Source organism: Mus caroli, chromosome 4 (genome assembly GCF_900094665.2).
Source record: "Mus caroli chromosome 4, CAROLI_EIJ_v1.1, whole genome shotgun sequence".
Taxonomy (NCBI): Eukaryota; Metazoa; Chordata; class Mammalia; order Rodentia; family Muridae; genus Mus; species Mus caroli.
Window position 1 is genome coordinate 109,745,316 of NC_034573.1, and position 12,306 is coordinate 109,757,621.

Here is a 12,306-nt window from a genome sequence, read left to right on the forward strand (position 1 = left end):
AATGATGTGCACATATGCAACTGCCACCAAGAAACCCATCCCTTTGTGCACTAACTTTTAAATTTTGACTTAAAAATTAGAAGGTTGGTTTCAAGATACCCGCCAATCGGCCACGGCTTTTATCTCCGGCTACACCTTGATATATGCTTCCAGACAAGCCAACTTGCTTCCCGCCCCTCCTCTCTCGTCACACCCTCCCCAACTGACTTGCCTTCTTCATACTGATTGTACTCACAGCAACACCAAATATGCACGTGGACTTTTATAAAGATGCACTGGTCACTCAGAAGTCCCCGGGGCTTCCGTTTTCAGTCATCACTGGGTTTCAAATCTAGCAGATTCCAGTGGTGGCCTGCACTGTGTCCCTTGTTGATGGCTGAGCTGTCACTTTAAGTGTAGCTGAGACTTGTCAGCAAGCTGTAGAGCCCCAGAAACTTTTTTGCTTACTGTCTGAGATTCTATGCAAAGGCTCGTGGCCTGTGGACATCCCTAAAGTTCACTGTAGGTAAGGCACCACGGGAGGAGCCCTGAGCCAGCTTTACTACATAACTCCTCCAAGATTTCCCACTGGTTCCCCGGACGAATGAAACCCTCTTCTTCTCCTAGATCTTCTTCTGTAAATCCTGCACTAAAGGACTTGTCTTACACTTTGCTTTGGGCATGGAGGTGGGTTGCACTAATTCATTCACTTGGCTCTGTGTTTCATCTCCAGCACACCTCTCTCTCTCTCTCTCTCTCTCTCTCTCTCTCTCTCATCATCATCATCATCACCATCATCATCATCATCATTCGTATTAGGAAACCTCCAACTGCTCTCTCTCCTAGTTAACCTGAATATATAACAACCACACATGTACTCACCCTAGAATGCTAGAGATTACGTCTCCTATCTAACTGCTGACAGTCATAACTGAGTCATAACTCAGTCTATGTCCCTTCTCCCGAGTTTTAATTGCTTTGTTTTCAGACAGTATCTTACTACATAATCCAGGTTGACCTCAAACTCCTAACCTTCCTGCATCTGCCTCGTGAGTGGTGGTAGTACAGCCATTTACAAAATCAGGCCCACCATGCTTTGCTTTAAGGGGTTTATTGACAGAGGTCTGGACTTCCAGCTACATAACTGTGGTTTCCTGAACAAGGCGCTATTAAAGGACGTTTATTGTCTTTTCTCCTTTATTTGAGGCGAGTCTGCCTGCATACTCCACACTGGCCTTACACTGAGGTTCTCCTGGGTGCTATGATCACAAACACTCATCCCAGCGCTTGGCTCTGGTACTTTTTCCTGGTTGTTGAAGTATAAATATCCACTGTAAAAATTCACAAAATACAGGAAAGCTTAAACAAGACAATTGTAATCCCTACTAATAAAACAAGATTTATTAATAATTTTGCTGTGCCTTCTCCCGCTTTCTGTTTTTTGTTTGTTTGTTTGTTTGTTTGTTTTGTTTTTTGAGACAGGGTTTCTCTGTGGAACTCACTCTGTAGACCAGGCTGGCCTCGAACTCAGAAACCCTCCTGCCTCTGCCTCCCAAGTGCTGGGATTAAAGGCATGCGCCACCACTGCCCAGCCACTTTCTGTTTTAAAACAATATAAAAAAAATACGGTGATTAGACAATATATGTTCTTTGTGGCTTTTTAAGTTTTAATATACTAAAGTAATGGTGTGTACATGTGTGGGTGTGTATGCATGCATGTGTATGGTTTTGTGTGTGTGTGTGTGTGTGTGTGTGTGTGTATGTGTAGAGGCCAGAGGCCAATGTCAAGTGTCTTCCTCAATTGAACTCCACCTTATATTTTGAGACGGAGTCTCTTACTGAATCTGGGCCCTCTGAAGTGGTTAGGTTGCCTGGTTATCATGCTCTAGGGAATCTGCCTATCTGAAAAGCATTGTATTATGTCATAAATCTCCTGTGCTATTTTAATGATTGTCTTGAATTTTATTATAGCTACTTTTCCATCCATTTTGTTTGTTTGCTTGCTTCTGTTGGGAGACAGGATCTCTCTATGTAACCCTAGCTGTCCTGAAACTCACTCTGTAAACCTAGCTGCCCTTGAACTCACAAAGATCCACCTTCCTCTGCCTCCTGAGTGCTGAAAAACAGCCCATTCATTCATCTTTTTAAAATTAGATATTTATTATTTTATGTATAAAATTACACCATTGCTCTGTTCAGGTACACCAGGAGAGGGCATCAGACCCCATTGCAGATAGTTTGAGCCACCACGTGGTTGCTGGGAATTGAACTCAGAACCTCTTGAAGAACAGTCAGTGCTCTTAACCACTGAGCCATCTCTGCACCCCATTTATTCATCTTAACTCTGATGAGAAGATGCTGGTTGTTGCAGGCTTCCCCTTTATAGACAGAGCTGCTTCTGGTCATTTACTTATGACAACTCCTTCAGAGTGAAATTGCTAAAATTAATGGTTTGAGTCAATTTTTTAAAACTGGGGTGAAAAACCCTTTGCCGTTTTACGTTTTGCTTTCTTCTGGTACTGGGCATTGAACTTGCAGTCTCTACCACTGAGCACCGTGACACATGCTCTACCACTGAGCACCGTGGCACATGCTCTACCACTGAGCACCGTGGCACATGCTCTACCACTGAGCACCGTGGCACATGCTCTACCACTGAGCTAGATCCCCAGTTCTCTTGCTTCTTTGAGACAGGCTCACAGTAATTTGCCCTAGGCTGATCTTGGAATCATTTTATATGTAGCTCAGGCTGACATTTTCAACTTGTGATTCTCCTGCCTCAGCTTTTCTAGTACCTGGGATTATAGGCATGGCGTTTTAGTCATTTTTTTAAAGATTTATTTATTTATTATATGTAAGTACACTGTAGCTGTCTTCAGACACTCCAGAAGAGGAAGTCAGATCTTGTTAGAGCCACCATGTGGTTGCTGGGATTTGAACTCAGGACCTTCGGAAGAGCAGTCGGGTGCTCTTACCTGCTGAGCCATCTCACCAGCCCCGTTTTAGTCATTTTAAAGTCTACCTACAGAACTATGAACATCGCCATGCATCAGATTTCTAGAATTCTGTCTTGTAGAATGCACTCTATATCCACTGAACAATAACTCTCCTTCCCCCTTCCCCCAAGCTCCACTTTATGTTTCTTTTTTGATACCTCTTAAAAATGGAAGCATGTGGTAATGTGTGTGTTTATGTGTGTGTGCACACTCGTGTGGTTATGTCCAGCTTTAAGGTTTTGAGATCTAGTACGGGATTGGACTCTGAGAAGATTGTAACAACTCAGGCGTAGACTGAAAGCACCTCAGTGCCCATGGAGGCTTCCCAATGGAGGTAGCCCTGGCAGGTCTGGAATTTGCTAGGTAGACCAGGCTGGTCTTGGACACACCGGGACGCATTTGCCTCTCCCTCTGGATTGCTAGGAGTAAGGGTGATAGAGGGACTAAAAAGCAGGTCTGAATGTGTCTCCAGAGGCCAGTGTCTTCTGAATTCTGTCTAAAATGCTTGTTTAGCACTTACTAGCTGGGTCATCTTGGACTTAACTTTTCCATGCCTGTTCCTGTTTAGAAATCATATTGGTACACATATCTTTATGAGGAACGGGGGAGTTAACAATGCAGTGGTCTCAGAGTATTGCCTAGAGCAGAGGAAGCCCCAGGGGAAGCAGCTATTGTTACTTCTCAGGCTCTTCCTCCTCCTTGACACCTTTCTTGCTAACAACAAATGAAAATGATAGCTAGAAATTTTAGTTGACACCCTTTTGATTATCCGTGGGGCTGTTTCGCTGTTTCTCTCCCTCCTTCTCCCTCTACTCCCACCTCTCACACTGTGTGTGTGTGTGTGTGTGTGTGTGTGTGTGTGTTGACTGAATATACTTCTGATTCCTGTGGTGCTTTGAACATGTTTGGCTCAGGGAGTGGCACTACTAGGAGATGTGGCCTTGTTGAAGGAAGTGTGTCACTGTGGGGTTGGGGTTTGAGACCCTTCTCCTAGCCACGTGGGAGACAGTCTTTTCCTGCTTGCCTTCTGAACAAGATGTAGAGAGATGGCTCATGATTAAGAGCACTTGTTGCTCTTGCAGAGGATCTGGGTTTGGTCCCAGCACCCACAACTGCCACAAATGGCAGCTCACAACTGTCTTTAATATCAGTTCCAGGGGATTCTATATCCTCTTCTGGCCTCCAGCACCATGTCTGCCTGCACACTGCCATGCTTCCTGCTATGATGATAATGGACTGAACCTCAGGACCTGTAAGCCAGCCCCAATTAAATGTTGTCCTTTATAAGAGTTGCCTTGGTCATGGTGTCTTTTCACAGCAATGGAAAACCTAACTAATACAATTTCTGTCCGGCTGAGGGTATAGCTCAGTAATAGAAGGCTTTGCCTAGCACATTCTCTAGGCCCTGAATTTGTTCTGTTTTGTTGAGACAGAGTCTCACTGTGTAGCTTTGGCTGGCCTGGAACTCATTATGTAGACCAGGCTGGCCTCCAACTCATAGAGATGTTTGTGCCTCCCCCTTCTCAGTGCTAGGATTAAAGATGTGCACCACCAGACTGGGCTAGGGGCCCTGTATTGATAGATAGATAGATGATAGATAGATAGATAGATAGATAGATAGATAGATAGATAGATAGATAGATAGATAGATAGACAGATAGATCATTTTTTTCAAAGCTTTCAAAGCATTGTGGTAAACAGGATTCCATTTGATCCTCCTTATAGATCTATAAATCAAGAAGGAAGCAATCAGCAGTCCTGACTTTCTTGATTTAGAACCTGATGCTCAGAATTCCAGTGCTAGCCAATTTCAACCACAGGAATCAGATTCTGCCTTTCAAAGCCTCGCAGTTGTCCCAGAAACTAGAAGCCCGGAAAAGCTTTGGTTACTTGTAAGAATGTCCCTGCCCCAGGCCCCGCCCTCCAACCACAGGCCCCGCCCTACCCGCCTCCGATCCCGCCCCTCCCGCTCCGGCCACGCCCAGGTGTGCTCGCTGCGCGCGCGCAGTGGCTCCTGCAGGAGGGGCACCTCAGGCCGCGGCCCCGCCCTCCCCGGCGCGCCCCGCCCAGTCCAAGGGCAGCGGGCTGGGCGCTGCGGTCCCGCGGAAGGGGGAAAGCTAGGGTGAACCCCGCGTGGGGGCTTGTCTACGACGTGGCGGAGGCCGTGAGCCCGAGGCCGGGTAAGGAATCGCACGGACCCCCGAGCCGCCATCTTGCTGCGGAGGGGCCGGGCGGGCGAGCAGGCAAGCGGGCGGGCGGGGCTGGCAGAGGGGGCTGCCGGGGACCGAGTGGCTCGCCCCTCGGCCTCTGAGACCCGGCCCTACCGTACGCCCCCGGGTTGGAGCTGCTTTCTCGGGCCTTCTCATCTGCTGCTCACCCGGGGTTGGTAGGGAAATGGCCAGGAAATGACTACTGTCCCATTGTGCAGGAAACTGAGACTCAGAAGTGAGGAGACTCGACTAGGAACGCACAGCAAGGTGCTGGCAGTGGGACTCCAGGGCACCCTGCCTCACCTGCCAAGCTAGGGAGTTGGGAGAAAGGACTAGCAAGCGGTTCTCTTTTTGTACCATCAGGTCAGAGCTAACCAAGAAGCATTCAGAAGCCAAACCATGGATCCACCTGCCCGGAAAGAAAAATCCAAAGTTAAAGAACCAGCCTTCAGAGTGGAGAAGGCTAAGCAGAAATCTGCCCAGCAGGAGCTGAAGCAAAGACAGAGAGCAGAGGTGAGACGAAGGAGGGAGCTCTGTATGCCTGAGCGAGCTGGAGAGGGTGCTGGAAGAAAAAAAAAAAAAAAAAAACAGCAGAGGAAACTTTACTAGGGGTCCCTGCTTGTCCCAGGCACTGGTCCCAGAGGGAGAGAGGCCAGCCAGGTCCCAAACGGTGAAGCGGAAGCCCAGAGTCACATACCTAGTTAGTGTCAGAATCCCAACCTGGACCGGGTCTCCAGTTGCCTCCTGAGCAAAGCTTTTGTGTTAGTGATCTGAGGAATGCATGAAAAGAGAAAAAGGTAGCTATGGGTGGGAGAGGGATCAGGGTGGGAGGAGATGAACAAATGAATGAAGGAGAATGCATGAAGTGCCAGTGTGACCCGTGACCCGGTACACATGGGCATTTGGTGCAGAGAGTATCTAGTTGGTGGGCGGGATGGAAAAAGTCCTCACTGGAGAAGCCTGACAACCTGAGAATCCATACATATGCGGAAGAACAGAAGGTCTACATAAAACTGACCTCCACACTTGCTGTGGCACACACACACACACCACCACCACCACCCCAGCGACAGCAACAGCAGATCTAAGTGTCTGCTCATGACCGTGTAAAGGCCCAAGCTCTGAGCCCACCAGTGTGCTTCTTTGTTCTCTCAACACTTACAATCATTTAAAGATAAAAGGCTTTAAAATGTTTACATGGCTAAGGAACCACATCCAGACACGAGTATTTTAATATCCAGTATTAGGTAAGCGCTTGCTGGTCTGTTCTGCCTCTTTGTTGTGTGTGCTTGTGAGAACATTTAAAGTACAGGAAACACCTGCGTATTCAGCTTCTCCGACTGGTAGTGGTTAGTAGTATCGCATTTTCCTAGAATTTTCCTAAGATAAATAAAGCCACATAGAAATGTGACATCTCCTTTGACTGTTTGTCCTATACCTTTTCTCCCTCTCTGTGGCTAAGCCCTTTTGTTGAATGCATTTCCATTCAAATAGATGAATACATTACCTGTGCGAGTATGTTTTGTTTGCATGGCATTTTAGAGATAGTCATACTACCCTTAAGAATCCGTTTTTCTTTGTTCTTTATAGTGTCTACATTATAAACATATTTTTAAAAAGATGTGTTTTTCATTATGTGTGTGGTGATATGTGACCATGAGTTCAGGTGCCCTTGGAGGTCACACGAGCCCATCGGATGCCTGGAGCTGGAGTTACAGGTGGCTATAAGCCACCTGACAAAGGTGCCGTGTGTGGACCCAGGGTCCTCTGGGAGAGCAGCAAGGGCTCTGTGTCACGAAGCGCTCGCTCCAGCCCCCGGACCACCTCATTTAGGATGCCTACCCATTCCTCCTGTTATGGGTTGTTGTAATTACTTAGTTTTGCTTTTTACAAACACTTGTATGTTGGGGGCGGGGGGAGACCCTTTTAGATGCTTCCTTGGCACCTGTGCTAGGATTCCTGTCAGGCATTTGACTAGAGCAATTACCGGTGCCAATCATTTCTTCTAGATATTGGCAAATGGCTTTCAGAGGATTCCTCAAGCTGGCACTCCTGTTGACAGTGCAAGACATGTCCTCTTCCTTTTGGTCTGACAGTTGATATTGTCAAGCTTTGTTTATTGGATCCATTTGTTAAATAACCATCCAGCGGCTGCTGTGGGTGGGCAGAAGTGTGTGGACACATGCCTTGCCAAGACAGAGAAGAGTGCTGCCTTCCTGGAGCATGTGTTCCAGTAGTCTTAGTGATTTCAGAAACCTTCCCTTCTGTGGACACAGGTGTCATGGCTTTCCCCAGACCCAAGCTGTTGATCTTAATTGCTTTGTGCCTTAGCAGGCAGTTTGAGGGTGCTGTAAGAAACAGTGCCCCACCCCCACCCCCAAACTGTTGTGTACACACTGAAAGCTAGACGTGGAGGGCATTGTTTCTGTCCTTACCAGCATCTACTTATCTGGCTTCCATGCATTCTTCCCAGGTGATCTGGGAAAGGATGCTTGTGCACATCCCTTCCTCGATGCCTCTTTGGTAAAATGAAGGTGGTGGGATCTACCTCACAGGGTAATGAAGAGATGAAATAGAAATTACATAGGTAAAGCACTTACCACAGGGCCTGGCACGCTGCCGGCGTTTGATAACCAGCAATGATCATGACCTGGAGTCACCATGTGGACCTAGAAGGACCAGCTGGTTGTGTCCGTAATTTGCTTGCTGGTATGTCAGACTGGATGTCCATGCTGGCAGCAGCTGCCACCTGTAGCTCCTCTTGTCAGCCTGAGGCGGGCCTGCACATGTGTGAGCAAATGTCAAAGCAGGTGTTACTGTTTCCCCTTTATCCTTTGGGAATCCTTCTGGAATAAGTGCTGGGACCAGAGTCCAGCTGTTCCCGAGGGCAGGCCTGTGGTCAGAGCAGTGCTTCTTACTTTGTGGCCCCTTGGTTTTGTTTCTATGGTGTTGGTTGGGGCTTGAACCCATAGCCTGTATGCGCCTGTGCTCTACCACTGAGCCTACGCCCAGCCCAGTCCGTTTGCTTTCCCCAAAGCTGTCTTGCTATTTTGTCTGTGTTCCCTGGAATGGAATGGAATCTTCCATAGGAATGTGCAGCACCTCCTCGGGAAGGAAGGGACAAAGCTATGTCTTTGCAGAAAGTTAGCTGTGCAGGAGAGCTGAGAGGCGTGCCTGGGGTTGGAGTCTCAGTTGGAGTTGAAGTGGCTTATCTGTGCTTATCGTAGCTCTGCTGTGACCCCAAGACTTGCAGACCCAGAGTCTCACTCCCTGCCTCAGGTACCCTGGACATCTTAAACCTTGTCCTTGCCCTGCTTACTGTCCCCTCTCTCCTGCCATTATGCCTCTTTGACTGGGAGGTCTCTAGAATGCTACATAATATCCCTGTCAGTCCCAGAACAGAAAGCAACATGCAGATCACAAAGACTGGCAAGATCAGACATACAAGGCAGAGGCTTTTATGCTTTTTAAATATAAAGTATAAATGTAATCACGTATGGTTTAAAGAAGAATAAACACCTTCATATCTTCCACTCAGCCTAAGAAACCCAACTTGAAGGCAAGCCTAGTGGCACACACCTGTAGTCCCAGCATCTGGGAGACTGAGGTAGCTCGATAAGTACATAAGTTCAAGACCAGCCTGCGTAACATAGTGAGGCCTTGTTTCAAAAAAGAAGAAAAAAGGAAGGAAGGAAAGAGGAGTGGGGAAGAAGGAAATAGACCAGTAACTTGGAAGCCCCAGTACTACTTCTGATGATGTGCGTGTTCACGTGACTACTTAAATTTTATGCTAATTATCCCATTGCTGTTCTATATGAACTCACTACCTCTGTAGTGTGTACTCCTGAGTAGTATTTCATAGGATAGCAAAAAGTCACTTCATTTTGCATATTTCTGGATTTTTAGTCATGTGCTACTATATCTGGCTTCAAGTTCATTTTAGTTCGTTTTGAGACAGGATCTCTCTTCATAACCCTGACTGGCCTAGAACACTTTATGTACACCAAGCTGGCCTTGAACTCACAGAGATCTGTCTGCCTCTGCCTCCTGAGTACTGTGATTAAAGATGTGAGTCACCGCATCCAGCCTCTTTTTTTTTTCTTTAAGATTTTTTTTAACTATTATTTATGTATATGTATGTGTGTATCCCTGGAACATAGGTTCTAGGAACTGAACCCCAGTCCCACTGTAAGAGCAGCAGCATTCCTGACTGCTGAGCCATCTCTCTCTCTGGCCCCAAGTTCTATCCTTCTTTTTGCCTTTCAAGATTTTTGTTGAAACAGGGGCTCTATTATGTATCACTGTCTATTCTAGAACTTTGTAGACCAAAGTGGCCTCAAACTCACAGAGGTCCACCTGCCAGATGCCTCTCAGATAGCTTTATTGTTATTAGTGTTTGGCCTGTGTGCATGTCTGTGCAGCATGTGAGTGCCTGTGGAGGCCAGAACAGGGCATAGAATCTCCTGGAACTGAAGTTAAAGACAGTTGTGAGCCACCATGTGGGTGCTGGGACCAAACTCAGATACTCTGCGAGAGCAACAAGTACCCTTAACCATGAGCCATTTCTCTTGCCCCAAGTTCTATTTCTTAAATTGGTGGTAGACACTATATTCTGTGACTGGTTCTCTATTCCGAGACATTTGTCTTTACTACATTTATGTGTGTGACGTGGCACATATATGGGGGTCAGAGTGTTTTCAAGATTTTCTTCCTAGTAAATGACCTGTGCCAGGCCATGCTCCCACTGCCTCTTCCCTGGACTCCCCCTGTCCACCGCCCCTACTGGCATCCAGACATCTTTTACAAAGCACAGATAGTCAAGTTGTCCCTGCATACCAATGTCTGCTGCTCTCTAGAGCTGCAGGTGAAATTCCAGACTCCCTGGAGTGGCTTTAAGGCCCAGACAGTCCTGTCCTTTTAGCTCCCCAGCTCTCCTGTGTATACTCTGCATTAACACACTCCAAGTTCCCAGAACTGACCCTGTGCTGTTCCCTCATAGCTGTCAGGGACCATTCAGAAAGACCAAGCCCCGTGCCTCCTTGTGATCTCTCCTCAGTCCCTGGGTGGAAGCTGCCGTCCTGTCCTGGCCCCTGCCCACCAGGCCCCTCCTGATACAGTCCTAGCATGGCTACAGCTGCTTCCATTGCTAATGTGTCTGTTTCTCTATTCAGATCTATGCTCTCAACAGAGTCATGACGGAGCTGGAGCAGCAGCAGTTTGATGAGTTCTGTAAGCAGATGCAGCCGCCTGGGGAGTGAGCCAGCCTGCATCCCCGGCAGAGGAACTGGCGCCTGCCTTTGTCTGTGAGCTCATTCCCACTGTTACCCTGAGCTGGCCCAATGGAGCCTTACAGAACTAATCAGGACTTGTGGAGACCTCTGCACTGAACTTCCTATAAGTAACTTCCACCACACTGGTTTCTACTCTCAGAACTGCCCCAGTGCTTGCTGGGTAGACTTTTCATCTAAGACAGTGGATTTTTCAAAAAAGACCTTTTTTCTATTGTTTGAGAAAAATCATTGTTTCTTGTGAAACTGTGTGTCTTCCCTAAAAATAATAAAATTCAGAAATGTTTGTTTGTTCTTGCTTTAGAGGGAATGCCTACTCCCAGAAAGTGGAACAAAGAATGAAGTAGGTGGGACTGGAGGAGTGACTCAGTGGTCAGGAGCATTGGCTGCTCTTGCAGAGGACCCAGGTTCGGTTCCCAGCTCCCAGTTGACAACCACCTGATTTCCAGCTCCAGGGCATCCATCATTTTCTGGCCTCTTTGGGTACCACACTCACACACACATACCCACACAAAGTCACATACACACACACACACAGAGAGATAAAATAGGTCTTAAAAAAAAAAAAAAAGAGTGGGGCACGGTGTAGCATGCCCTTAAATCCCAGCACTCGGGGCAGAGGCAAGCCGGTACCTGTGAGGTTGACAGCAACCTGTTCTACATAGCAAGTTCCAGGCTAGCCTAAGTTACAAAGTGAGACCCGTCTCAAACACAGACACAAGGAAGAGGAGGAAGGATGGGATCCAATGTCCGTGGAGACAGTGATGGTAGCTTTGTCTTTGGAATAAGGACAGCTTATTAGTTTCTCAAGGGGAAAGAATGCAGGAGTTGGTGGGTTTGGTAAGGCAGTATGGAGGTTCTTTGGGGAGCAAGAAGCAGGGTGACAGAAAAAGGGAAGGTGATGGAGACTTGGAGAAGGTGTAAGACAGCAGTCTAGTTCTACAGAGAATGGCAGCACGGGCGATAGCTGGGACGCAGTGAGGCTTCACTGGGCATGCGCAGACACTAGACACCAAGCCTTGCTGACCAGTGCTCGCCAGCCCTGGTTGGCTTTGGAGGGAGGCGCAGAAGATGGAGAGTCGTGAGGAAATGAACCAGGGCTTTGCTCAGCAGCTAAAGCAGAAGCAAAGAAGGGCAGAAAGGTGCAGGTTCCCAGGGCACGGATTCTATCGACAGCGCGGCTCTAAGCCGTGAGAAGTGAGAGCTGAGGTGTGGGCACACGCCTATCCCAGCACTTGGGAGCCTGAGGCAGGAGGACTGGGAGTTTAGGGCCAGCCTGGGCTACATAGTGAGACCCTGACTCGGTAAATGAGAACTGGCCGGTGTCTAAGGCTCATGGGTTACGATTTCTGTGGTTGGAACTGAGCTAGAAGTGTCCTGGAAGGGAGCAGAGAGTAGAACGGCAGGAACAGACGGGGAAGAGGCCATTCTTACTGGAATGACAGAACTAGGGAATTGCTACAGAAGGCTGAATAGGACGGAGGGCCAGGCCTTTGGAGTTTGCCGGGGGTCTGGGAAGCCAGAGTACTGGGTCATTCCTCGCTGAGAAGCGCCCATGTCAGGACTTGTCGGGTGACCTTGGGCAGGTCACTTGGCTTCCTGTGCCGCGACCTTCATGTCTTAAGAAGGGGTGTTACTGCTGTGCTTCACGTGAGTCGGTAAGATGGAAAGAACCACATCCGAAGTTCATCTGCCACACAGTAGGTGCTCAGAAAACAGCACGACTGTGTACTACCTCTGACCCGAGTCCCTGTAAACCTTAAACGGTGCCCTTGCTCTCTAGAAGCTGTGGAGGCAACAAGGTAGTCTATGCATTGGGAGCCACTTCTCACT

At 47.8% G+C, this 12,306-nt stretch overlaps 1 protein-coding gene across 2 annotated transcripts; it reads left to right on the top strand.

Annotated features, from left to right (window-relative positions):
* Positions 1–4,977: 4,977 nt before the first annotated feature.
* Positions 4,978–10,759, top strand: Svbp (small vasohibin binding protein). Of its 2 annotated transcripts, none has more exons than XM_021161026.1 (3): positions 4,978–5,155; positions 5,549–5,698; positions 10,357–10,759. In XM_021161026.1, the coding sequence occupies exons 2-3, from the start codon at positions 5,585–5,587 to the stop codon at positions 10,441–10,443; spliced, it is 201 nt and encodes a 66-aa protein (XP_021016685.1). In that variant the 5' UTR covers positions 4,978–5,155; positions 5,549–5,584; the 3' UTR covers positions 10,444–10,759. The 2 variants fall into 2 exon arrangements, with proteins under 2 accessions (XP_021016685.1, XP_021016684.1); XM_021161025.2 differs by lacking the exon at positions 4,978–5,155 and adding an exon at positions 5,233–5,452.
* The last annotated feature ends 1,547 nt before the right edge of the window (positions 10,760–12,306 follow it).

Coding starts and splice junctions, on each gene's coding strand:
- Svbp (XM_021161025.2), top strand. CDS start 5,381: ATGACTACTGTCCCATTGTGCAGGAAACTGAGACTCAGAAGTGAGGAG. Junction 5,453..5,548: donor GACTAGGAACGCACAGCAAG/GTGCTGGCAGTG, acceptor TTGTACCATCAG/GTCAGAGCTAACCAAGAAGC. Junction 5,699..10,356: donor AGCAAAGACAGAGAGCAGAG/GTGAGACGAAGG, acceptor TTCTCTATTCAG/ATCTATGCTCTCAACAGAGT.